At 41.8% G+C, this 27,923-nt stretch overlaps 3 protein-coding genes across 4 annotated transcripts; 1 reads left to right on the top strand and 2 right to left on the bottom strand.

The window, feature by feature from the left end:
• Positions 1 to 973: 973 nt before the first annotated feature.
• sacs2 (sacsin molecular chaperone 2) lies at positions 974 to 20,681 on the bottom strand. Its single transcript, XM_076747377.1, has 8 exons — positions 20,607 to 20,681; positions 18,133 to 18,178; positions 17,629 to 17,716; positions 15,486 to 15,597; positions 14,978 to 15,124; positions 13,443 to 14,874; positions 12,436 to 12,524; positions 974 to 12,315 (listed from the first exon to the last, which is right to left on the bottom strand). Exons 2-8 carry the CDS (start codon positions 18,159 to 18,161, stop codon positions 1,328 to 1,330), a joined length of 12,885 nt encoding a protein of 4,294 aa, XP_076603492.1. The 5' UTR covers positions 18,162 to 18,178; positions 20,607 to 20,681; the 3' UTR covers positions 974 to 1,327.
• A 492-nt stretch (positions 20,682 to 21,173) lies between these two features.
• Positions 21,174 to 23,229, top strand: LOC143330739 (uncharacterized). The gene is made up of 2 exons (XM_076747490.1): positions 21,174 to 21,316; positions 21,649 to 23,229. Exon 2 carries the CDS (start codon positions 21,702 to 21,704, stop codon positions 22,734 to 22,736), a length of 1,035 nt encoding a protein of 344 aa, XP_076603605.1. The 5' UTR covers positions 21,174 to 21,316; positions 21,649 to 21,701; the 3' UTR covers positions 22,737 to 23,229.
• Positions 23,196 to 27,822, bottom strand: prmt2 (protein arginine methyltransferase 2). Of its 2 annotated transcripts, XM_076747489.1 has the most exons (9): positions 27,571 to 27,822; positions 27,259 to 27,459; positions 26,741 to 26,902; positions 25,721 to 25,885; positions 25,375 to 25,550; positions 24,670 to 24,799; positions 24,226 to 24,362; positions 23,826 to 24,000; positions 23,275 to 23,699 (listed from the first exon to the last, which is right to left on the bottom strand). In XM_076747489.1, exons 1-9 carry the CDS (start codon positions 27,655 to 27,657, stop codon positions 23,667 to 23,669), a joined length of 1,266 nt encoding a protein of 421 aa, XP_076603604.1. In that variant the 5' UTR covers positions 27,658 to 27,822; the 3' UTR covers positions 23,275 to 23,666. The 2 variants fall into 2 exon arrangements, with proteins under 2 accessions (XP_076603603.1, XP_076603604.1); XM_076747488.1 differs by having other exon boundaries at positions 23,196 to 24,000; positions 27,571 to 27,790.
• Positions 27,823 to 27,923: the final 101 nt, after the last annotated feature.

Below are 27,923 nucleotides of genomic sequence, written 5' to 3'. Positions count from 1 at the left end.
GTACCTCTAAATTTTCTTTAATATTTGCATTTCCAAAACAAATATTTACTGTGATTGTATTGATCCTTAGCGAGTAGTTATAAATGATAACAAACCATAACAAAGCCATACAGTGACTGCATTAGTCCCCAGTGAGCAGTCCTAAATGTTTACAACATCGCAAAAAAATGAAAAATAAAAAATGTAAAAATAAAAAAAAATTGATATTTGCATTTTCATAAGAAAGTATCATAGTGATTATATAAGTCATCAGTGAGAAGTTAGAAATGTGTACAACATGGCAAAAAAAAAAAAACCTTTGATATTTCCTTTTTCATAATAAAGTAATACAGTGATTATATTGGTAATCAGTGAGTAGTTACTAATGTTAACATAGCTAAAATATTGTTATTACATTTTCATAACAAAGTATTATAGTGATTGTATTGGTCATCAGTGAGCAGTTATGTCTACAACATTGTTAAAAAACCGTTTTGCATTGTTATAATAAAGTAATACACTGATTATACTGGTCCTCAGAGAGCAGTCATAAACGTTCACAAATTGCAAAAAAAAAAACTTTTGACACTTACATTTTCAGAGGAACGTATCAGTGATTATACTGATCATCAACGAGTAGTTATAAATGTGAACAACATTACAAAAAACCTTTGATATCTGCATTTTCATAAGACAGTAACAGTGATTATATTGATCATCACTGAGCAGTTATGTTTACCACATTGAAAAAACCCTTTTTGCATAAGAAAGTAAGACACTGATTACATCAGTCCTCAGTGAGCAGTCAAACATGTTTACAATACTGCAAAAAACCTTTGATATTTACATCTTTATAAGAAAGTAACATAGTGATGATATAGGTCATCACTTAGTAGTTATAAATGTTTACAACACTGCAAAAAATAAAATAATAAAATAAAATAAAATTACATTTTCATAAAAGTAATACACTACCATTATACTGGTCCTCAGCAAGTAGTCATAACAACATTAATACATGATAAAAACAAACAATAAAGTTAGTATATCGGTCCTCAGTGAGCAGTCATATATGTTTACAACAATGCCCAAAATGCTTTGATACTTAGATTTTCATAAAAAAAAAAATCATATAGTGATATATGGATTTTCCATCAGTAAAGAGTAAATAAAGCAAACCTTTTCATTTCAGAATATTCACAACAGTCATATCATTTTCATGTTTATCCTGTTAAAGAAATTATGCGGTTATTTCGTTTATAGTGATTTTTCAATATCTCAGCATTTTTAATGTGTCAGAAAATCTTAAGCTGACTGCCAGCGTGACATGTCTGTTTGTCTTGAGTCCCTAATTCACGTATGCCTCGATTTTATTGAGAAGCTCAGATGCCTTGTTCAGTGCTAACGTTGCATTCTCTGATTTGAACTGTCCATTTGGAATATGGGGATATGGATGGCAGTTGGGATACTGAGTCTTTTTGGCATCCACTCCCAGTGTCTTCAGATTTTGCACAATTTGAGGCAGAACTCTCAGTTCGGCGTTGTAAAGGGAAACTTGTGCAGCTATGGCTGAAATGGAGCTATTGGTGGGATGTCGACCATTTCTTTTGTACTCTGCAGCTATGAGAGACTTTTCCACTGCTTGATGGACTTTGAAAAGACACCACTCTGTACTCCCCCCACCAGCATCTTTGTAAGCTGCATTGAGATCACAGCGAGCCTGTCTACACCATCGCCGGGCCTCCTCTCTGTTCGGCTTTGGGACATGTTCATTATGGGTCCAAAAGTTGTAGGACTGGTGGCCTCTGGAGAATCTCTCACGACCATCTCTGTGATACCTGGCCTCCTGATTCCATTGTTGATAGAAGTCTCTGAAATTTGAGTTTGCACTTGAATAGGATGAGCCTGCAGTTTTGCCTTTGCCTTTGCCTTTGCTGAGCTCATCAATTCGATTCTGCAAGTATTTGAATGCCTCAGTGGAGAGAAGTTGGCAGTCAGGGTTTTTGTCAGGATGCCATCTCAGGTACAGTCGTTTGATGGCTTTATGCCTCTCCTCCTCAGGAAGAGTCCAGATCTCTTCCAGACATTTGTCAATTTCCCTTTTAGCTTCATCAATAGAGGTTGGTGAGGATCTTGTAGATGAAGAACTTTTAGATGATGGTTGGGAAGAATGTGGCACAGCCCCTGCTAGTAGCTCCAGTTCCATGCAGGAAACCTCAGCAGATGAGCAAGTCTTCCGTTCAGCTTCTGGTTTCTTTTGTCGTTTAAACTGATACAGGTCAAGACAACTGACTTCAATTGGCTCATCTTCTCCAATGTCAATTTTGTATCGCAGTGAATATGGTCCAGAGTGCCCAGGCAGTTCTTCAACAATAACTGCATAAATGTACTTGTTGTTAGTGCTGTAGCCAACATATTCCCCCTCTTCAAAGTTATTGAGGATGTTCATGTCTAAGGAGTCGTGCCACTTCTGTGGAATATCTGTTCCAGGGGGTGGTGGATTGAGGACAGAGCTCTCTGCTTCAGCACTGTCATGTATCCCACTCTTAGCCAGAGTTTTCTGAACGTCTTGCAGACTGTCACACATGAGAAGTTGTCCGAGGACTGGCAGGTAAATTGATGCAATCCTGTTACCTAAAAGAAAATTAATCTCCTTTGTCAATGTCATATTGACATCATTTATTACCTTAGGCACCATGTCATCGTTGTGTTTTAAGTAAAAGATGCAACCTTGTTGCCCTCGTTTGACAAAAACATCAGTTTCACTGGCAGTTTTGTGTAGTGGCTGTTGGTCCAGCCAAAGCTTTGTTTCCAGGCTTTTGCAGCAGACAATCTGAATACTGCCAAAAGTCTTCTTACACATGTCAGCGGCATCTTCTTGTGTTATTTCTCCCTGTGACTGTTCTCTGATGAGACAAATTAATCCATGTCTGAATGCTACTGAAGACAAATGCTTGTCAAACCATCCACTAAATTCACAGTCAGCCTCAAGTTCACAAAGCTGCATGTGTTCTTCCACTACTTTCTCCTCAGTGAATTCGGACAGCATTTTAGGCAGAAATTTCTGAGGTAGCAATTGCAGCAACCGATAATGCTCATAGATGTCACAGCCCAAATGACATTCACTGAGCTTCTCCAGCAGAAGGAACTTATTCTTCACTGCGCCTTCTAATCTTTGGATCTCAAACACTGTGTCATTGTAGTAGAGTGTGGAGGATGGGTATAATTTACCATCTACTGCAGGAAGATACAAAGTCTCTACATCGTCAAAGTGGGACTGCTTTCCTTGAGTTTTGATTAACTGAAAAAACAGCTCAACAGCACGCTTCACGGTTTCCTGTTGGTTTGGGTTTAGTTGTGGTTTATCACGGGAATCCACATGAACTGCCTCCAGAACATTGCAATACTGTGCTGCAGTAGGCTTGTCCTTGACACCAATTTTTTTGAAGAACTCTGCGAAAATGACATCCTGTGGAGAAATGTTGTACAAATATGGTCTGAACTCGCGGCCATGAGGGAGTGAAAGACACGTATCATCAGTCCTCACAAGTTTTGTGTCTTTTTCAACCAACACAACAGGAAGACCAGCCAGTGGTTGTCCTTCAAACTCGTTTGCTTGCAGGAAGGCATATGAACTTCGAAACACACTGGCACGGGTTTTGATCAACTGGTGTGTGTTACAGAGTGACTGACAGATGTTGCTCATGTTGCTGGTTACGCAGTGCGGAGGAGGTTGCTCATGAGCTCCTGCATTTTTTATCAATTTCAGGAGCTTCGGTGACTTATAAACTGGTAAATGTATAATTGGCATTGACGACCAAATCAGTTCTTGATGCTTAGAATCGCTTTCGATCAAAGATCCTCTGATTTTAACAACAGTTCTCTCAGCAGCAAATGGTTGGTGATAGTTGCACAGTTCTTTTTGAATTTTCTGAGGGAAAATGAACTTGATGTCAGCGATACTCTCCAGCAACTTTTCCTCTTTGTTTTTGTCATTACTCACAATTCTCAAGGCTTCTTCGAAAAGTAATGATGATTTCTGTTTCAACTCTTCAAGTTGAAATTTTGTTTTTGCTTCTGATTCTACCTGGTTTGCAAATTTTATAATGTCATCTTTTGATACAACATGCTTCATTCCAAGTTCTTTGAGTAACGTTTTAGCAGTTTCTCTTTGTAGATTTCCTTCACACAACTCAGTCCAGAATCTCTCAGGCACAAATCTCTCTTGGGGCAACATTTTCTTATATAGCTCAACATGCTTATCAAAGTAGTATGATGCTGTCTCCAATCTGCCTTGAGAACTGCGAATCAATTTCACTGTCTTCATTGAGGAGATGATATGATCCTTATACTTAGAATAATGGAAATCATGCTGTAGTGACATCAACAGTTTGAGGCTTTGAAGCAGCTGACTCTCTGTGAGTGTGAGTACAACTGGCAGAATGAACTTCATGAAATACTCCAAGTCAGTCAGGGTTTGTATATTCAGTATTTGTGACAGACTGCAGTTCTCTAGATTGCTTTGAAGAAAAATGCAGTTGCTGTCAGCCAGGATGAACAAATCTGGAAATGTCACTGAATGTATGCTGTTGAGGAGAAACACCTTTTTAGGTCCATCAATCCTCACTCTGTTACCATGTACTGTTTCAAATATTGGTAAGGATTTGAGCTTTCTCTCATAGTCTTGTTTGTCTTTGGACCTGAATACTCCATCCTGGAGGAAACGCTGAAGCTCTTCCATCTCAACAGTGGAAAGTAGGGAAAACTCTGAGTGGTTAATGCTGCAGACCTGGTCCAACACAGAGCTTTTATCATTCACATCCATGAGTTCAGGGTGTAGAAGTGAATGCACATGTCGGTCTACATGTATCTCAGAGAAGAATACACTGTCAAGCTTCATAAAACCAAGTTTAAAGAGGATGCCTGATATGTCTCTTTCTGATGGGAAGTGAATCACACTTGGCATGTCTTTCATTGTTCGCAGGAAGTGCTTGTTGCTTAACCTTGGACACACAACAGGCAAAATGCAGCAGTCACTGAAGAGCTGCCTCACATCACTTAATGTCAGACTTTGTTCTTCACCACCACTTGTAGCAGGTTTAATTTGACTTGTTAAAAACATCCACAGTAATTTCAACCATTTCAGTGTTGTCTCGTCTGGGACATGAAGACCACTGCATGGATCAACTTCACAGTTCTTAAGAAGATCCTGAATTTCCGGCTTCAGATATTTCACTGCGTTGGGAACTGTCAAACTTTTGACAAGATTGAAAGCTTGGAGAACACGAATGTGGACTTGGTTGGTTTGATAATCTGCAAACTGGTCCTCGTAGCCAAAGAATAGACTTTCATATCCTGATATCAGTTTGGGGGATTTGGAATCGAACACTCTCAAAACTTTGTCTCTTGTGAGAAGAAGTGGAAGCCCATTGAGTGAGCTGGCATTGTCCTGTGTGACCTTTTTTAATCCAATCTCAAACTCCTTTAAGCAGAAATGCAAGAGCTTTGAACATCTTGTTTCATCTCTGATCAGAGTGGCACTTATGGGCAGGGGTAAATCCTCAGCTGTTTGGGCTGGGTCATTGAGGGGCTTTTCTCTCAAGAAGGTTTGCACAGTTGAAGGAGTCACATCTTTCACATTGATGCCAGCAGATCTGAAACTATTCCAAACTTTTTGCATTTTCATGGAAAAGGGAACCAATGTCATTCCAAGATCTTCCAAAATGAGATCAATCTCATCACAGTGTGTCAGGTAAGGTGCCTTAGTTGACTCGGTTTCTCTCACATTACACCAGCCAAAAGAGTACTCCTTAAATTCTCGGTTTGCAGCTACACGTGTTGAACTCCGCAGCACTGGAATTACATTGAGACCTCTTTCTTTGATTGATCTATATACCTCATGTATCATTTCATGCCAAGCTGGTTCAACGTCATTGGACACAACTGGCCAAAAACACAAGTATGAGCTACTCAACTGAGACTCAATATGTGCAAAAGAGACTTTCTTGTCTGGAATGTTACAGCTGATGTAATGAAGGAGATCTGCATACAGAGGAGCAATGACATTCTGTTTCAGAAATTCATTCCAGTTAGATTTTAGACTTTGCCCGTCTTCTTTCCAAAGGCTTCTCCTCGCAGAATCTACCTCAAAGTTTGCATTGACATGCACTGGCAGTCCAGTTTTTCCTGGCAAAGGAAGAGAACAAAAGGCTTCTCCAATGAAATCCATATGGCTGGATGGTGCTGGACTCTTGCCAATCTTTGAGCTCACACGCGCTGCTACTGCTGCTTGGGGTAGTTTGTTTGATAGTGTTATTTCTTTTTTAGCACTGTTTTTGAATGAGCCAAACTGTTCTGCAACGATCCATTTAGTTTGTCTTTTGTCTGAGGTTGAAATCATGGTTCCATAAATGGTCTTCTGTGGTGTTACTGGTTTGTTTGATTGCAGTGCATTTTGTTGAAGCTTTACAAAAGCATCTTTGCCTTCTCTGCTTGTCTGTGGTAGACTTTTTTCAACCGCAAAGATGGTTTTGAGTTTCCCTGACTGTGCATCGATTTCATGGACTTCTATTTTGCAGATGTTTTTCAGAAACAGAATTAGTCCTTCGGGATCATCAGAGAGAGCAGAGCATAGTTCTTTCATGTCATCATCAGTGACTTCCTGCTTTGATATTTTTGAGCTGTCTGCCAAGGTACCCATCCTTAGAGGTAATCTGAACATGGTGCCCTCTTTGAGAGGAAATTTGTCAGGAAGAAAGGATTTGTAGACATCCATGTACATGTTCTTGAAAGTCTCAGCTAGTTCATAGCCAATACCAGGTGGTGCTTTGTCTGAATGACTTTCAATGTACTTTTGATTGGGATCAGAAATGCACAGCAATGCATCTCCAGTGAGGATTGAGGGACAGTCAGTGAGATGGTAAACAGAGTTGAATCCCACTCCGTATTTTCCTATCTTCCCTGCAGAGTTGTGCTTTCCTCCTTCTCCCAGCTGCTGAATGCCATGCAGGTCAGCATCAGAAAACACTTTGTTATTGAACACACACAGTGCCGGACCCTGCAGATGGTTCCATTTCTCCCCAAATGTTTTTTTTTTGCTATGCTGTCGTTTGTCCCAAACAAAATGAATTTCTGTTGCCTCTGCATCATCAGCATTTTGGATAAGCTCTTTAAGGATATCCTTCTTTGATGGATAGGCTGAAATTATATTTTTAATTCGAACAGTTAGTTGTTCCTGCTGTTCAAACTGAAAAGCAAATGGTGAAATGTTCTCAACTGCATGATTTTGCAGAGTATGATGCCTGGTAGTTTTGATTCCAAAGTAGCGAGCCACAACACGTGGGATATTCTCGTGGCATAATGTGACACCTGGGGCGACTGGCATCCATGCACTGTCATTGTAAAACATCTCACTCGCAGGTTGTAAGACACCATGTTCATTGGGTATCAGACAGTCATCCGTTGTTTTCTTTTTGGCCTCATATATTCCTGTGTTTAAAATTGTGAGGCAAATTGACAGATCACTCTTTGGCAGTTGCTTGTTGCCATGTCGAGACTGCAATTCCTGCAGCACAGTTTGAAACTGATGGATTGTAAAGTATTTTTCAACGCCTACACTTTCCCAGAGACTCCTGAAAATAGTAAAGGCCGGTGGAAGTACATACAGATAGGGTTTTGCTTCAAATTGCCCATTTTCTGCAACACGACTCACGTTTACAAATGTTCTGCCCACAAGAATGAATGGGAATGAATTTGCCTTCTCTGAAATGAAACTTGAATTCCCAGAATCATAGAGCCACTGATCCAGAAACTTGTAGCATTCACTGGCTATTTTGAGAAGCACAGAGCTGTCAATGGATCGGGATTGTTCACTTGTTACTTGCAGCTGCTGAAGAACAGTGTCTGGGCTTGGACTGTCAACAACTCCCAAAATTTGTAGGACTGGATCAGTGTTGTGTATCTTCAGATTGGTATGATCCAGCACGGGTTGTGTCATGTTAACGAGTAGGGAGCATTTGTCACTAAAAACATCAGTGGGCCTTCTTAGTGTTACATTTTGTTCCATTTTTGTATCACCAGGGGAAAATGCTGGGAGAAATTCAATCATCCGCAGTGTTTTCCAGTGAAAAGAGTCTTTGTCATTCATGTGATTCTTCATAAGTTGAAGAAGGCACTTCAAATGCACATATGCCTTCTCTTTGTCGGTGCTCCAGGTTTTGTGGATCATGCCTGCTTTCTCTGTGATGTCTTCCAGTAGGAGATGATCATTTGCCATTCCAAGTTCCAACAAGCGTTGAATCCTCTTCGGGGAGCAAAAATCACTTTTGGTACCACCAAGCAAGCGTTCCTCTTCTGGTTCAAAAAGACAGGCCACTTTCCCTGATGGATTCACAAGTTTCTTGATATACTGGAGCTGTCCGCCTTTTGTGGGGATGCATGGATAGCGAACCAATAGACTGTCAATTTCTTTGATGTCAAGGTCAATAGCATGCAGCACAAGAGTGTCTCTACTCTTGGGGTCCATGGTATCAAGGTTGTTAAACACTGCTTCCTGGTAAAACTTCTCCCAGTTCCATGTTCTGCTCTGTAAAACCTTTTCTAGGCCAGCCTGTTTGAAGCAATTTCTCAACCACAGTGGAAGAGGGACAACATGGTTGGATGCTTTTGCATGTTTTTTGCACACCTGCATTGCAAGTGTACTGATGTCTTTGTCTGCTTCAATGCTCTCATGTAGAAATATGGCGTTGTTCATTGAGCACCAATGTTCTCCATCACTAAAGAGCTCTGGACCAATGGAGTTCTGGGCAAGGACAGAGTAAAATGCATCCACCAACGGCTTGAAAGTTTCACTGACTTTCTCTCTATTGGGCCAAAAGGTGTGGTAATAGTAAGTTTCAAGTTGCTTGTTTTCAGACATTTTCTTTAGTGCCAAGAGTACAGTAACATATGCTGTCACTACAGGATCCTGAAGAAGGGCTTTGTTCCACTCATGTTTGATGCCACTCTCCCACAGACTTTTTCGGTTGCTTGTCACAGCAAATGTCCCATTTACATTGACTGGAAGACCAGTGTGAATGGAAAGAGGAAGGGAGCAAAATGCCTGTCCAACAAGATCTGTCTGTAACGAGGCCAGTTTCCCAGTTTCTGGATCATTTTGCAAAGGCACAGCAACCCCCCCAATGGGCAAAGAGAACTTGGCTTGCTTGTTTTCTTGAAGGGCCATTTTCAAAGACTGATGTGTTCCAAAGCAATTGTACAGAAGCCAGGACTGGGATTCAGTATCACCAGATTGCTGACTGGTTATCTGGACAATGTTGATTGTGCTGCAGTCAATGACCTCTTTGCATTTTCCATCAAGTTTCATCAATGATTTCTCAGCTTGACGCTGCTTTGACACATTGGTTTCATCAGGAATCGTCATTGTACTCACAGTAGTTTTGGAAATAGTGAGGATGGTTTCCATTTCATCATCTCTTGGTGGAGTTGATACATTTTTTGATAAACTTTGTAGAGATAATGTTTTGATGTTCTTCAGAAACAGCAGGTGAATTTGCGAATTCTCCATGAAGTGCTGTTGAAAAGTAATGATATTGTGTTTCTGATACACCTTTGTGCTTATTTCTGACTTGTGAGCCTCTTCTTCAGTTCGGAAAGGTAGTTTGATCAGAGTGCCTGGATAGGGTTCAGAGGGACTGTTTTTGCTGAAATTACAACCAAAAATTCGTTCATATGGTCCAAACTGACCAGGAAAACAATGAAAAAGTCTCTGCTGACTGAGATTCAGCTTGATTCCAGGATTTGTTTTATGTTTGATGTGCTTCTTCAGGTGAGTTACATTTGGATCAAGTATGAGAAGACTGTTGCCACTGAGGATGGAAGGCACATCTGTCACATGATACACAGTATTGAATCCAAGTCCGAACTTTCCAATTTTCTCCACCTTGTTTTCCTTTGAGGCAGCACCAACTCTGACAATATTTGCCCAGTCCTCAGCTGTGAACTGCTCATTGTTAAATGCCCAAAGACAAGGGCCCTGACAAAGGATCATGTCAGGGTCAATGAGACTTTCAGGAGTATCTTTGTGCTCTCTGAAATCCACCAAGAATTTACAAGCTTCTGCCCCAGCATCCTCTGCATTTTGAATGAGCTCTTTGAAGATGTCACTTTCTTCGTCATACTCTTTGAGAATGTTTTTAATCCTCATTGTTATTGGTTCAGATTGTCCACACTGTTCGATTCCAACTAACTCTGGATCCAGGATGTAGGTACTAAGAAATCGGATGTTCAACCATTCAGCTGCTGCTTTTGGGATTTCCTCATGTACGACATAAATTTCCTCCTGGCTGTAATTCAGCTCATTCAACCCATTTTTGCTTACGTCACAGAAGACTGCTGTTGACAGTGGTTTAAGGGTGTATTGTTCACCTTCTATGAGGACTGGGACCGGGATGTCATCTTGAACTGTCTTCTTCTCTTTCCATAGCCAGTTAAGAATTTCTACTGACACTTTTATCTCAGAGGAACTTGCAAATGGCTGTTGCCTTTCTTCAATGGTTTGCTGGATAGAATGAAGAATGTCAATAATTTCTTCATCTGAAAGTGATGTTCTCAGGCCAAATTCCTGGAGCAACCTCTTGTATGGCAGAAATTCCTTTGGCACTTTGCCAATGTAGGAGCTCAAATCTAGATTACGTGGATAGTCTAGAACCAGATTCTGTGGTGATACAAACTGGTTGTGGCTCCACAACCAGCGTGTGTCCTTGCTCATCACTGTTGCAAATTCAGAGATGTGGTCTTGCATGTGTCCGTAAATGCAACGCAACTTTCTTTTGAAATCCACGTTTGTGTCAGGATCAGCCATTGTCTGTGCTTTTGTTTTCAAGACTGATAAATTCTCTATCACTTTTTCAGGTGGGGGTAGGCGTTTGAGACCAAGTTTGCTGGTAACTCTGTCACTGATCTTTCCCACCAGAGGCATTACATGCCCAACAATGTTCTCATACATAGAATCTCTTATTTCATCTGGACAGAAGAAACAACTTTTCTGAGACTTGTCATTGCAGTGTTTTTTGCCTTCAAATGATTTAGGGCATGGGACCCATTTTAGCATTTTGAGACACTGAAGCTGCTCATGAGAAAACTTTGACAGTAGATCATTAGTATCCAACATTTTCAGGAGCACCCGTGCTTTTTTGAGAGCCTCAGCATGAGAGTCAGCATTCAGTCTGTCAATCAGTGTGGCGGCACACAACAAGTGCTCTGGTGACACATCTACTTCTTTATTTAGCAAGCCAAGATCAGTGAGACTTTTCAGCATCTGTGGTGTTTGAGTGTATGAAGTTGGGGGGAAGAAATCTGACTCAAAAATGACTTTAAAAGTTTGAATTGTTGGATCAAAAAAGCTTGAGGTTTTTCTCAGCTCTCCATTAACTTCAATGAACCTCAAGTCCTTGCATTTGTTTCTCAAGGTCTGGTTTTGAGCGAAAAGGACAGTACCATGCTGTAAAATCCAAGTCATGATTTTCTCAGTGTCTTCTTTTCTGCAAGCCCCCCTCTCAATACAGCCAATGAGGATATTGGCTGCTTCAGCTGTGTCTAAGAGTTTAACTTTGAGCAGCTGTAATAGTCTGCGATCAGCCTCATTTGCACACTGCACAACTGAATCAGGCATCGGGAACTCTGTTGGTATTGTTAGACCAGAAATTAGAAGAACAGCCTGTTTTGATTGAACTGCAACATCGGAGCCTTTCATGGTTTGAAACAGTGGCAACTTTGAGAGTAAGTCTTTCTCACTGCCTGAGAGAGAATCCAGATGAGAGAGATAATCTTTCAGTTCTTTTTTTGCTCTCTGAGAGGTGGTCTTGAGCTCTCTGATAAGATCCTGAGAATCTAAGTTCCCGAAGACTTTCATGACACTCCTTCGAGATGGGCACAGCACATAAGAATCTAGGTCTTCGTGCTTGAGCCACTCGTTTCCTCTCACCACTGTGCCACCGACTTTGTTCACCAACTGAGCTATTTGCTCTGGCAAGTTACTCTGCTTGCTTTTCTGAAAAATGAGAGTTGTGTTCTGTTGCAGTCTTGCTAGTGATACCGGCTGACTGACAGACAGAGGACTGACCGGTATTAATGGCAGTCCAGTGAAATTACTTAACTGTTTGAAGTGAGTGTTCAGAAATTTCCAGAACTCTTGAAGCCATTCTAAAGGTGGGTGTTGACTGTTGCTGATGTCCCAGGTAACATGCCCCTTCCTCATCTGCTTCCAGTCCTGTGGCAAATACCTCCTTGTATATTCAGCCACCTGGTCTGCATCAATGTTGATGACCTTGAATAAGTCTGAAAAATATATTTTTGAAAGATATATACATAAAAATATCAAAATGTAGTGTGAAAACATGCAAATGACAGATGCAAATAACTTTTTAATTAGTGGATTCTATGAAATGACATTCCTACTTTTTCGGGCGAGTTCTTTCAGGTGATTTTTGCAGGCTGGACTGAGATCAGCTCGGATGAAGAGGTGTTTGCAGCATGGAAGCAGGACTCTGCAAAAGGATAGGTTTAGTGTACATTGAGAGTGACCAACACAAAAAGAGTCACATCTGTGGTGTTTTCTGAGGTCTGCTACAAATTATGTGGTTCCTGAATGAATAAAACCTGCCATGCATGTATAATCAGAGCATTTGAGACTGGAATGCAGGCCCACACCTACAGTATTTACCTTATCATATCATTGCAATTACAGATGCAGCAATAAATATTTTTAGATTAGCAATGGATTATATGACTGTGTTTGATGTGAAAGGGGTCACTTGTAACGACAAACCCAAAGTTTAAGTATCTTTCAGTTCACTGTTTTGTTCTATGGGCTGCACCTTACTGTTTTGGTTCAGTCTCAACTCTCTCATCAAACCCTTTTACAGCTGCAGCAGGCAATTCTTTTCTGAAAAAGCTCTGATAAACCCAATGTACACTACCTCCCCAGACAGGCAAAGTTACTGACAAGCTGATGAGTATAGTAAAGCATTTAGCAGCTAAATAAGAGCCAGACATTTCTCTCAGGGGTTAGGGATGACCAAAAGAGACCTAGAGATAGAGTGATTATTAAATTCAACAGGTGGACACAAACCCAAATGAATCCTTATGTTGCTCTGTGTCTGCTAGATGTGGAAAGAGGCAGCTATTTGCTAGCACATACACCATTACAACTTTAAGGGGTGCTACAATGTCAATATTGTGTTAAGAGCCTAATTTGCTCACTAATCGGTAGTGATTATGCAGTATGGTAATAGTGATAGTAATGCTGTTTTTTTGCATGTGTACCACAAAGAGTTACACAACAAAAAACAGACTAATTGATAACTGGGATTTTTCCTACTATGCCCTTTATTTTTAATTATAGACACACCTGAAGTAGTGATTCATTTTTAATGTAGTAAATAGAGCAAAAACGAAAACCCTACCTTGGAAATTCATTGCTGTCAATTAGAGCAGTGTCCTCCTCTCTGTCTGTGAAAGATCTGAAAGAGCCATCACTGAGTGGAAGCAGCTGAAGATCCTTGAGTTCTCTGTATCTTCCATCGCTCAAAACGTACTCCAAAAGAAACAGTTTGTCGTTTTTAGAGATGGTGTGCACACCAATCCTGCGGAGAAGGTCCCTTAAGAAAGCTGGAGTCACGTGTTTTAGGGTGTTGACGTGTGGATAGGCCTCATTTATAGCTCTTGCAACAGTCCCTGGTAAAGTGACAAGATTTTCTCCACAGGAAACCAAAGTCCTTTTAATGGCAGCCAATATGTCAGGGCTTGTTGGACCATTACAGGGGAACACAGCTTCTGACGGACTGATGAACATTCTCTCATCTTTGGCGAGAGACAGGACAGCCACATTGTGTCTGAATAAGTGTTGAAGAACATCCAGAGCGACAGCATACCATTTGTCTTTGTGCTTTATCTGGGCGATGTCTGGCCACAGATCGTACACGGACGAGACAGGCAGAATAGATCTTTGTGCAAGTTTGATAGCATCTTGAATAATCATGACGTATGCCTGTGGGAGCACCTCCTTCATCAGCAGTTCATTCCAGACAGCATGTTCATCGTGTTTCTGGTCTTCCTCTTGCCACTTGATTTGTCTTCTGTTGTCTGTGAGGCCAAAACACGCATTGACATAAACTGGAAGCCCTGTCTTGTTGGATTCATTGTTTGGGAGAGGGAGAAAGCAGCTCAGTCTACTTTCACTACAGTCTCTCCTCTTACCACAAGGGAAAGCCAAGTCAACTTGTGGGAAAAAGCTCAACTTTTTTGCCAGTGAATCGAGATTTTGTACGTTGCCTTCTTTCATGGTACATGTTGTCACAAGCCACTTTGTCTCTTTGTGGTGCTTTGAGTTGAGGGTTATGGATTTGAACCTTGTTGAACCCTCAATGACTGACTTGTCCTCTGACTTCAAAACAACATCTGTGTGGACTGACGATTGCACTTTAAGTCTGGTGTTGACAGTGCCATGTGTGTTGATATGCATCAAGGACACAGAGGTGACATTTTTCAGGAACAGGAGGCTTAAGTCTGCATCCGCAATGAAGCTGTCAAAAAGATCAGCCACCTTATCAGAGTCATATAGATTATCTGAAATATCTGATGTCTTGTTGCGCAAGGGGAATCTGAAAATTGTCCCGTCAAAGTGCTGATCCTCTGTGACAATTTTTGACCATTCTTGTCTGCTTACAAGTGAAACTATATCTCGAAAGGGTTGGAACTGATCATGCATTGTCATCAGAGCTTCCTGGTCTTCTGCATCATCCAAAGACCACAGAAAATCCTCATTTCTTTCTCCAAATATTTTTTCTTGGGGGTCCATGAAGCCAAGGTGCCCTGAACTGAATACACATGGCACGTCTGTGAATGAGGCAAAGCAGATATTGTCCAATTAACACTTCTATAAAAAGTTTAAAACTGAGACTTTTAAATGTGTATGTGTGGTAAATGTACACAGTCTCACCTGTTATGTGGTAAACAGAGTTGAAGCCGATTCCAAACCTCCCGACTTTGTTTGGGTCATTGCGCTTGATGCTCCTCCCTGCTGTCGTGATGCCTCTCCAGTCGTCATCAGTGAACGTTGAATTGTTGTAGGCGTAGAGAGCAGGACCTTGAAAAAAAAAAAAAAAATTAGAGTACCAAAGAAGCAGCGACATACATTGCAGAGACAGCCTTACATCTGCTGAATAGAAATGAGTGACATATCAGACTCTAACACCATCTTATCCAGTGATCATGAGAACCAAGATATGATTTTTTTGGTCATGAGAAAAAAATATCACACACATGTTCTCTTTGATCAACCACACTCGACTATGGGAGGAAACCCACATGAAAACAAGAATAGAGGGGGTATGTTAACCGACTGTGCCATTGGACTACCTTCTATTTGCTCTATTTAGCTTAAATAAATTAGGACCGATGTTAATAACCATCCCAGAACATTGCTACTCTGTTAACATCCTGCATACCTTGGTATTCTCCCAGCTCATCAGTCCAAAGGCTCTCAGTCCCATAGCTTCTCTCATCATGGATGAAAACCACTTCTGTGGCTCGAGCGTCGTCTGCATTTTGGATCAGCTCCTGATGGCAAATAAAAACAATAACCATTAACAGAATGCAGCAGACCAAAGCTAACAAGCAAGGATTCCATGTTCCTCTAAATGACTGCCACTGTGCCAAGGTCCAAAGCTGGGCTACACAGATCAGTATAGTTAAAGTCCCTGCACGCCCACACTTTTTTACTGAGGTTGCCTAATTAGACCTTCTCTCAGGACTGCGAGGGCACGTACAAACTGGACTTGATTGACATCTCCATCACCCCTCTGATGGTTTTGTTGTACCTGTTTGGGGGTGAAACATGCCCCTTTGTCATATTTATTCGCTCATTGAGCTTGGTGACATAATTCAGCTCACTAATTGTAGAAAGCCAAAGCAACTAGACTTTCTTAGAACCAACACACCTAAATGAGAGAAAGGTCTAATGGAAACTTAAAATTACAGTGAGAAATTGATACACAACCAATATGCATGGAGTTACCTTTTTATTCACTCACAAAGCTAAATCTAATGAAATCTAATTCAACTTCTATAAATCCTCTGTTAAGTGGTTTATCATTGATTGACTCAACCCTCCGGTCACTTTGGAGGCTTTAATTTTGTAGCATTGTTGAATGCTGCATTATACTTTACAATAGTTTGTCAAGCTCCACAAACACAAATGGGGGTGCCTAATAAATTGGCAACTCAATCTATTGTCAAATGTAGAAGACCACCAGTGTGTGACTAAATGAAACATTGTTTGCTACAATCCAGTCTTATTGAGTTTCTATATTAACTGTTTAGACAGTGCAAAGGTACAACAGTAGCCATTTTGACTTAAGACATTTTGACATGTGACTAATAACATTAATGAAGGCTGAGCTCCATTTAGCTGGTTCAGTTTCAGGGTCCTGTTATTGTGCATGCTGGCTCACTGCAGTGGCTTACCGGATGACTTTAATAGAACAGAGCCATTGTAACTGTTATTAGTAACACCTGTGCTTTTCCTACAATGTCAGGTCAAAATTTCTGCTGTGAAGGCTTATGGGAGCATGCTTTACACCAAATTGCGTATTTTGGGTAAGAAAAATATATTTTTCACCATTTTCTTTCAAAAAGTAGCACTGGTGGAGAAACAGAGAAAACGGTGTGTGTTCTCAACAATTTAATCCAGCTCAGTGTCCCAGAAGAAGAGCAGAAAGATGCCTTCTTTAAAATCCTACAGACATCAGGCCACAAAGCTGATCTCAAGACTCTACCATGAATTAAAATGAACTGCAGTGAAAAAAGGGATTTAAACAGGGGCCACAAACTAAGTACTGTCCCAAAAATATCAATTAAAGCAAAATGAACTAATTACAAAACAACAACACCAACAACAAAAAACCCTTCAATAGTCAATGATTGAAATCAGGGAATCCTAGTTTGGAATCATCATTCACTTTAATAAAATATGATTAAACAATTGCCAAATTCCTCAGTGTGACCCTAATGTAGAAATATTTCTGTTAAGCAACCAGCAAGTCTTAAAAAGTCTCGCACATCAATGTTCACATCCAACACTAAGGACCACCCCACCAACCTGTCACGAAATTTCTGTTGTGGAAAAAACCAAACCATTACAGCAGCATGACGCAGACACAGTCTTCCTCTTTTTGCTATTATTGTTCAACTGTAACATTGCACAATACATTCACTGCACCAAGATGTTGCCAGAAGCTCATTTGCTCATCTGCTCATCTGTGGTCCCTCGGTAGGGGCCCGCTAATCTGATAAACAGGTTCATTGAATGTGACACATACTTTATTTTATACATTTTTTATTTGTAAGACAAATATGATGTCATGATTCTTATCCAAAGTGCCTTTAAATCAAATAAATTCATGTGTTTTCACTATATACAACACAATGAAACAGAATCAACATGTTTAGCAACCGTGCTGGTCATAACAAAAGAATTTCAAAAATCCAGGTGTGTACAATATCTAAGAACAAATGGGTGATGTATCAATTAGGAAATATGAAATATAAAGTAATTATTATAGCCAGTATTTGACAGAGCAGCGTACCAACCTTCAAAATCTGTCCACCATCTGGATATCGACGTAGAATATCCTTCAGGTAGTCAATGAAGGGCGGTGCTGTTGGCCTGAAGGACTTTCTAAACAAGGCAGGAGGAGTAAAGAAGGCAGTTTTAACTGGTACAAAAAAACCCATCACATTACACCAATACTTAAATCACTTCATCAGCTTCATATTTAACATATAGAATTTATAAAAATCTTCTGTATGGGGGATCGTAAGTGGTTATGAAACTGTCATGTATTGTTATTGTGTGTAATCAGTCATGCAAACAAGCCCATTAGGTCAAAATAATGCATCAAACAGGCATTAACTAGTAAGCTAGATTATTATTTAAGTTTCTGAAGAAATTATTGTCAGTAACTCCAATATTGATTCAGAGCACAAAATAGCATGTTCCTCCACTGGATTCAGAGTGAACGAACACGAGGTGGCCTGCCTCTGCACGTCAGCACTCAGCACATGAAATTAAAAACAGCCGGAGGAGCAACTCACCGAGGCTTTTTCTTGGACGTCGAACTCATCCTTCCCGAGTTGGATGCTGTAAAAGAATCAAGAGGACCTGTGTTAGCAATGCACAACATGTGCACAACATAATCGAAAAGTATGATAAGAAATAAGTAAATGAATACAGAAATCCAAAATAAATGCTATAGGAAGAATGCATGTCCTGTATTGATTTGTATATATTTATTTATTGTTTACTTGCATGCGTATTTCCTTCTCTGTGTGTGTTTAGCCTTATGAAAACTGATGGCGTGGCCCAGACATTTAGAGTCAGATCCAGACTACAGATGCACAGGTGGAAACTGATTTCTGGTCTTTATTACACAGACTGACTGACGATGGAAACTAAGCAAGAGAAGAAGTAACCAGATAGCTTTGCTGCGTCACGCTGCAGTCCTGTCGAAGGATCAGCTTCAGCCTCTGCACTCTTCAAAACCAACATGAATAGTGTTTAAGCTGACAGTGTGTGAGGCTAAAAGCTGCTGTAGAGCCTGCAGGGTCACACAGTTTTATGCATCACTCATGGAAGTAGCAGATTTTTTCTCAACAATGTGGAAGTCTGTTGGGGAAGCAGGTGCATGAATAATGTAATCAGAACAATAACTCATTGTAGGGGAGATTCGGACAAGATGAGCCAGTTTTTACTCATGCTGTCGTCTAAGCAAGGAAAAATGAGACAGAGGTACTGTCTTTCAGGATGTGTCCTATCAGTTGAAAGGATAAGAATGTTTCTAGTTTCTACCACAAAGGGCCCTTCAGCTGTGGCCAAACTTGTGGCCCCTGGTTAGGAGTAAGTTGATCCGAGTCAGTGGGTGTATTGAGCCATCTGATTTTTTAAGTTTAAAAAAGTTATTTAATAATACATTTTCACTTTGCAAATAGCCTTAAAAAAAAAAGAAGAAAGAAAAGAAATAAGCCTAACTTCAATAACATGAATCCAACCAAATGAACTTTAATATTCAGAATCTTCTGGAATTTGCCACTGGTGAACCAGTTTCTGTTAACTGTGGGTACTCATCCTAATTCCTTCTCGTGAACAGTGTATTTAAAGCATTGACTGTGTGTAAAGATGGACAACATGACGCCTCCCCGCAAGTGAAGACAAATCATCTTTATCGCCCCCTCGTGGCTGGCTTCAGTATAGGTCATAAGCATATATTTAGAAAAATCAATGAAGCTGATGAGGTCTGACATTAAATATTATCAAAAGGACATTTTTTTTTTTTTTACACAGCGACTCAACTTCTTTGGATCCACTGGCTCAGTTTATTCCACAACCTTTGGTTCACCGCCTTTCTTGGCCAAGTTTTTGTTTTTGTGTGTGCATGTAAATAAATACTTGGCCCTTCTCCCAATGCTTCTCTCTATCACAGCCAAACAAGAAGGCTGGGTACTTCCTGGTCACATGAAACAGGTTTGGGTGGTGTTACCCACTGGCTCATCTCATCTCACTCTCACCTTTGAGAGGCTGCTCACTGCAGAGGCTGGCATGGCCCACCTCCACCTCTATGTCCAGGTCAGGTCCCACCCCTCCTAAACTCTGACCATAATGTCCAGAGAGATGGAGCTGGACGACCCACTTGGCTCTGCAGTGAGACCCACTTGTCCCTTTTACTCAGTTTTAACTTCCACATCCAGCCTGTAGGAGCCATTCTTCATTTACGTTGTGCAAGTTCTTTATTTTGACCACAGGGGTGCATTGTAGTTTTTGTCTCTCTGTTTAATGAGTAACCACCCACCAGCTGCTCAGCAACAGCTGTACAAAATGAGGTGAAGATTGGTAGTTTGAGTTGAATGGTGATGGGGAGCACAACAGTTCTTACTGACAGCCAGAGGAAAAGCCAGTGCTCTTTAAGTTCAACATCGACTTCATGGTAAAGTTCTGTTTTGTATACAACCTTTTTTTTCTTTATTTGCAATAAATGGGAACATCACCCAAAGAGAACAACTTTGAAAAGAATTTTGTTTTTCTGGAATCGAGTTAAGACCAATTCTCAAGCCATTAAGTTTTTGTTTGATAGTCATCACACAGCCTTACTCTGGCAGTCTGATGTTGGGCCACACTGAAAAAAAAAAAAACAACTCTATAAACGCTGTTATCTTTCCTGGAGGAAGGAAAGACTGGCCACACCTCTGCATCTGTAGCTCTGGGTTGAGTAATGCCTGCCCCAAAAGCAGGAAATACAGATGAATAAAGAAATGCAGGAAAACATATGCAAAAGAATAAATCAAGCATCAAGAGGTGCTTGATAAGATACAAGAAGGAACAAAAGGAAAACTGGAGAAATTAAATCAAGGAACAAATGAACTTTTCTATTTAATTTCATGTAAGAATTTCCTCATTTCTCCGCCACTAAGATTCTCCCTCATACTCATTAATAATAATAATAATAATAATAATAATAATAATAATAATAATAATAATAATAAGTAACAGGTATGCAGTAGTAAAGGCACATTACCTCTGTCATATCTGTGAAGAGTCGCTTTAGTTCTGCTTGTGTCCTTGTTTGCCTCACAAACTCAGGATGTTACAGTAGCTCTGTACTTTATAAAGGCTGCTGATGTCCAACCCCAAAGTACGCGTCTGTCCTCCTTTCTTTCGTTTTCCACCAAACTCCAGTGGCATTTTGGTCGAAAACGAAACTTAAGGAGGCGGCAACGATGCCGCTGATTGAGGGTCGTTTCTGTTGTTATCTCCAATGAAACGAAACTATTTGGACTTAAAAGTAAGTCGTTGTTTCCGTGGATGAGTATCTGCCCTTCAGATGACCCATCTGTAATGACCGTGCAGAAGTCCAACCATGAAAGCGCGCCTGATGCCATCATATCACTGCAGCATGTGAACCATCATCTGCACACATCAGTATCATATAGGCTCATTAAATCAGCCCCTTCATCAGTCGTGATTCACACTCTGTTTACTCTGAATGTTGTGTTTCTGGTCTGTTTGGTGGCTCCTCGGAGCCTCATCGCACTCAGGACACTTATCCCGCCGCTCGCTAGATGATGCTGCAGCTCAGTTTTAGCAGAAAAAAAATCCGGCAGCCTCTCGCAGGAAAGCGCTGGAGACAAAAATGTCACCCAGCTGTCGCCCCGTCAGGACGCGTTGTTGTCATATTAGGGCTGACTGCGATCACAAGATCATTTGAATACAGGAAGAATGAACGCGGTATGTAAAATCTTGATCTGTGAGCTTTCACTCGCATCCCCGAAATCACCTCCTCATTGTGCGGCTCGAAGCAAGGCCTGCTGCTCAGCCCAGCTGACTGGCTGCTAAGCTAGTGTGTTTTCACCGGTTCACTGCAGATTTGCATGTCGACTCTTTGGCCAGTTCACCATCCTAATCAAATTAGCTTTAGTACAATACGGCGTCATTAATAAGCTCATCATGATTTAGCCTTTATCATAATAGTAATGAAGCTGCTGGCATCGACCTGCCTTGCGTGCTGCACGTCTGTTTGCAGGGACACCGCTGAAACATTATATGTTTATCACTTTCAGATGTGTCAAAGAATGAAACCCCCTCCTCTCCCACTGTGGTTGTAGACAGCGCCATGCTGGATAAAGCCGGGGAGAAAGGCCAGCTGACTGGACACTGCTCAGACTGTGGGTGCACGTTCAGCCTCCCGCAGCCTGACTCTGATCCTGAGTCAGCCAACACTTCAGCCGCTCCCGAGCAGCAGCATGTGCCCAAAGCAGACAGTCCTTCTAAATGTCCATCCTGCCAGGCGGGCAGCAGCCTCCAGAATGGTCGGCGTCCACACCGGCGCATCCGCCTGGACCCTCACAGCTGCAGCCTGTGCACCAAAACCTTCATCTCCTCCGCCCACCTGACCCTCCACCTCGCCTCTCACAACAAGGAGAGGAAGTTCAGATGCAGCACCTGCGGCAAGTATTTCCATCAGTCGTCCCACCTTATGGCACACAAGATCATCCACAGCGGGGACAGGCCATTTAAATGCCCAGAGTGTGGCAAGACCTTCGGCCGTGCCTCACACCTGAAGACCCACCGCCGGCTCCACACAGGCGAGAAGCCCTTTAAGTGCACCTACTGCGACAAGTCGTTCACGCAGAAGGCCGGGCTCCTGGCACATGTTCGTCTACACACAGGGGAGCGGCCATACATGTGTGAGCAGTGTGGTGAGGGTTTTCGCTCTTTGTCGCTCCTGCTCTCTCACAAGGCTGCTGAGGCGTCTGGGCAGGCCAAACCGGTGTCGGCACCGGCACTCAGCCTCCCCCAGAAGACGCAAAGTAGCGCCGAGGATCTCAAGTGTGGCGTCTGCTGCCGCACCTTTGTACGCTCGTCATACATCAGGCTGCACATCCGCCTCAACAAAGGACAGAGGCCGTATCACTGCAAAGTGTGCAACAAGACGTTTGTCAAGCTGGATACGTTCGTGAACCACTGTGATAAGCACTTGAGGCAGAAAAGGGACAAAAGCAAAGAGGTGAAAGACAAAGTAGTTAAGCCTCCCCTGTTCGTCCCCCTCTCCAGGCCTCCTTCTCCTGAGTCCGTACCCGCTCAGCCTTTATCCTCAGAGGTCAACACACGCTCCAGAGCGAAAGCAAAGAGTAAAACAGAGGCATGAGGAGTGCATCCACCGTCACCAGACTGTTCTGCCACAGCACAGATCACATGCAGAGCAGCGGTGTGGTGTTTGATGTCATTCTCACAGTGACACAGAGAGAGAGCAAATTTGTAGTTGAGTAACTCCTAAAATACTGTTATGTGATTTAAATGCTGTTTCAACATGAGTTTACTAATTGCACAGTTATTTAATAAACTTAATTGTGGATGATTGTAAGTTTTACAGTCTTGTTTTTTAAGGCATATTTTAGCTGTTAATGCTAATAACAATTTGTAACTAACATTTCAGTGGTGTGAATCGCTCACTCTAATCTTTGAATACAGGAGAAAGTATCTCGAACCATTGTAATTCATGGTTAATCTGCTGTTTGCTTAAATCCATATAAGCCTGCTGGCGTGTGTAGCACTCATAGGACGTACAAACAATGTAAATGAAATTCATATTGTAAAACAATATGCACATGCAGTAAAAATAAACATGAAATCTTAATGTGGAGGGCTGGACCAGTTCTTTTGTTGCACCATGAGGCCACAAGTATCTGTTAAAAATTATTTATTGTTTTAGTTATCAACTGTTGTCAAAACAACACTTTTCTTGTAAGAAGACTCTTTTTTTTCCGCTTTGCCCAAAGAGCATTCAAGACAAAGTAACAGTAACGTCCTCAGTTCATTCTCATGTTACTACTTCTTTGTGAATCCGCTCTGATAACATGATTCATGGTGTGCTGCATCACCTGCGCCTGCAGTTATCAGGCTGAACACTATAGGACTACATGTCCAGCCGGATGAGCCTCCTTTGACCGTCCCCTTCGCAGTCGCACTTCCTTCCAGGTCCGCAGCAGCTCACAGCTGATGCCTCGCTGACCCTAAACTCAACGGGAGATGCAATCGACTGTTTTTCTGTGGATCTCCACCGCTGATGGAGAATCTGTCACCTCCACATGGGGAAACTCTTTGTCCCAACCTGTGGACAGAACAAACAGGACAGGTTAAAGGTCGAATGAGGACTCTTGTTAGGCTGATGTATGTCACATTGCATGAAAGTCACAAAAGTATCCCTCAGATAAGGACGGCATAAAGTGAAGTTTGCCTGGCAGTTGTCTGTGTCCTCTGTGCTGCTGCTGATGTTCCACTGCAGGGTGACGGTCATGTGGCGTCTCCAGACGGGGTTCCTGCGCAGGACAACGCTTCCACTGATGGAGTCTCCGGCGTACACGCTAACTGGCCTGTCTAGCATGAACAGAGTCTGCTTCCAGTGTGTCGGCCTGAAGAGAAAAGAGTCCTTTTAATATCGTTGTAAGCTGCAGTTTTTGACTTTTATCGACAATATTACAATATTATTTGCAGCCTGTAACACAAAGAGCTGTACTCAGGCATTGGTTATGAAGTATTTGTCTGTTTGCCATTAATTTTGGCTTTGAATTATGTGTACTGGCTATTGAAAATTGCTGTTTTGAACTGCACAGCAGTCAGTGTTTCATGTGCTTTACTCTGAGTAAGGCCCGGTGTTCAGCTCCACTGCTGCGCCTCCTGTCTCCAGGCTCTCGAAGTGAACAGTGAACCAGGCGGTGAATCCGTGCAAAACACCAGACTTTTCAGCACAAAAATGAAACTGACCCTTCATTTCCTGGAAAATGAAACAGAGCAGAAGAGAATAGTTACCAAGAACACCTTGTATGGCATGCTGCAATTTCTAACAGTAACAATAAAAAAGATAAACCAGTCTTGATGCACAGCAGTGTATAAATGAACAGGCAGGCATAAGGAATAAAAGAGGAAAGAATCTAAAAAACGTATTAAAAATAAAACATTATGGATAAAATGTAAATCAATGCAAGACTTCAGTGCAACATCAAGAATAATGTATAGTGCAATACAATAGTTAAGAGTAAAAAACTAACATCATTTTACAATAATAACCAAACTCACAGTACCTCCAGGTCTTTGACTTGCAGAGTGTACATGTCCAGGCTGATGACATCACAGGGAGCAGTGAGACAGTCATCAGGCTCAATGAGGTGGCTGAACTTGGGTTTGGTGAAGAACTCCTGCTGTGCCAAGGGCCTGCAGACATGACACGTTATTCAACACCATGAGGACATCGAGTGCCGCCACAGATCTTATATGACTCAAGAGGGAAAAGGACAAAGAGTATTTTACGTTAGGCGTGCTTCAATTCTAAGAAAGAGATCAGAATGTAAACAACAGACAGAACAGACAGATTTACACACAGTATACATGATGAAACTGTTCATGCATGGAGTCAAAACTGTTACTACTGTTCACAACTGGCTATCTTAATATGGATTGTTACATTACATTTATTTAACCAATGCTTTTACCCAAAATGACTTAAAATAAGTGCGTTCAACCATGTGGATACAAATTAATATATGAGTATTACGTGTCAGAAGTGGATAAGATGACATCTTAAAGAACAGTAGCCTGAAATACAACGTAGTCTCACATTATCTGAAACTGTCAGAGCTGCTTTGACTCAATGATAACTTGTCCCCGAGTTCATTCTGTCGAGGTCACTCAGTCTGTACAGAAGCTGAAAATTATATGTAATACTGTGGCCCCCAGATCTGAGCAAGTACAAAGAAATCTAAGTGAGACAGGTGACTAGTGACCCTTACTGAAGAGGAGTGAAGTCCAGGCCATAGGGCTGCTCCCAGAAGGCCATTTTCTCTGCATAATAGCTGTTAGCCTGACATGGCACAAGGGTGAGGGCCGCAGATGAGGGCCACATCACGCCGCCATCCCGAAGCCAGCGGTCCCTGGCCAGCAGAACTGACTCAACCATGAACTCAAACTGGACCAGAGGAAGAAGAGACAGAAACATGATGTAGTGTATATACAACCCCAAATGGGGCTGAGAGATGTGATGGGATCCAACAAAAAGTTGCAATAATACAGAGATAAAGATGAAAAACATCGTCACATAATAATTATTATTCTAAGTATCAGCAGTGTCGATATTACCAGCAGGCAGTTACCCATCCACTCAGACACCAGGACGTCCACCTGCTCGGGCAGCTCGATCTCCTCAGCTCGTCCCTGGAGCACCGTGACCGACTCCTCACAGCCGTTCTGCTTCACCAGCTGCCTGGTGTACACTGCCATGGAGCTCGCCTCCACAGCATACACCTACGATACCACAGATAAACTCACACCACCATGCTGTTTGCACCATGCTGCAACCCTCCATGTCCAGCAGATGGGAGTATAAGTACACTAATGTTTGACACAAAGGACATCTATGAGTAAGCTTCAATAGTTTGTTATTATACAGAGATTCTGTTCTTCTGACTCAATATATTTCTCTGGATATCCTGTGAACTTTTTTATCATTTGAGATGCACTCAGAGCTTTGAACGGTATCTGACATTTCGGGGTTAAGAATTAAGGAATACACACTTTCATGATTATATCAGTGTCACATTATGCAAATGTGGTCTAATTTTAAAAACATTCTGGTTAAACATTGTCAAGTTTTGGATAACTGATTTACCAGATGGGAAAACAAGTTGTTGAAGGGAAACTCCACTGATCAAAATCTGTCTGTGTAAAGCCTTTAGTGGCTTCAGAGGGAGCTGCACAAAGTCTGAAGAGTTGTCTCTAAAGTGTCAGCTGGGACTGAAGACTACCAGCGTGAAAATGGAGAGAAATCTGGGGTTGAGGAGTTAGAAAGAAGTGAGGTTATCAGACTGTGTAGCTCACTCCATATCCCTGTTCGAGGCTAGTAGCTCCAAGCTACATTAGCGTCTACTAGCAGAACACACCCACCTCTCTGAGATAGACTGTGGGTAGTGGAGACACCAGGCTTTAACAGGGAAGATTGTGTTGAATACAACATGACAATACTGTGCATCTTATTCTGCTGCTTTGAATTTAAACTTTATTTTCCCTTTTTTAAATGTTCATCTTAATACCGACAATGTTATCAGAGTGCAATCCTAAATGTTTGCGTAACTTCCCCATCAGCCTTATCGTTGACATTACCACTGAGGGCTGTGCCAGCTGAGCGCAGAACAGGCTGATGATGCCAGTCCCACAGCCGAGGTCCATCACCACCTTATCCCTCAGAGAGGCTCTGTTGCTGAGGATAACCTGCCGATAAGCCTCTGTGCGGCTCTTATCTGACAGCATCTCCAAGTGAAGCCTCTGTTGGTTGAAAACAGAAATGCAGAGTAACCTATTAATGCCATGACACAAGCCATGACACACACAGCAATCAAGGCGATGCTGATGGTTTGGTTCTTTTATAGAGACAGAGTGTTGAATAATATGAGGTTATGTGATAATTACAAATAAAGAAAGCAACAATCAATCATATAACTGTCTGTGGCTGGTTGGCCTTGATCGACATAGACTGTGTGATGAAAAGCAGCATTATGAAATAAAATGCTCAGTGTGAAATCAAGAGTCATTTCATTATATAAAATTCTGTATTTATTAAAGTGAGTCTTAACTCTCTCTTGGTTGTAACATGCAAAAAACGTGCCCCTCTAGTTTCTGACCAGTGTTCCGTAGCTGCCAAAGTATTCTTCATCTTGCCATGGGTCCTCCAGGGAGGCGTCCTCCTCCTCCTCTTCCTCAGCTGCACGCTCGCGCAGGTAACCGGCGGGGACATAACCTATGACCTCACGTAGCTCTGCCCACCACCACTCCGAGGAAGGCTTGGCATGCACGAGCAGCCTGTCCCCGCTGCTGAAACTAAGCTGCGGGACAAAAACAGCACAGTTAAAACTAAACTAAGCACCCGGCCTCCAACTTCCCGTTCAAAGTGTGCAGTTACTACGCTGCCAGACGTGTGTGTGGGGGTCTCTAACCTGGTCGCTGCCACTTCCAGTGAAATTAGACAGGGCAACGTACTCTTCAGGAGACGCATCATCCTCAGCCTCTTTCTCTGTCTGCATGTCTGACGGCGACTGCTTCGACACACCTGCTGTTTAGTTTCCAGTAGGAACAAGTTTCACCTGTTCGCGAGATAACAGGGTGTCTCTGTGATGAGGAAAAAAGCTGTGTACTACAGCGAAATGAGCAGTAGAAAAAAAAGAAAACACCACCGCCGCACGCCAACTGGCGAACACTTCCTGTTTTGACGTCGAGTTAAGTTAGCGTGCCTTCACGTGCTGTCGGAAATATTGATACAAGAGATACACATCAAGCGTACAGAGGTGTT

Source organism: Chaetodon auriga, chromosome 13 (genome assembly GCF_051107435.1).
Source record: "Chaetodon auriga isolate fChaAug3 chromosome 13, fChaAug3.hap1, whole genome shotgun sequence".
NCBI classification, from domain to species: Eukaryota; Metazoa; Chordata; class Actinopteri; order Chaetodontiformes; family Chaetodontidae; genus Chaetodon; species Chaetodon auriga.
This window is presented reverse-complemented; position numbering and strand designations above follow the sequence as displayed.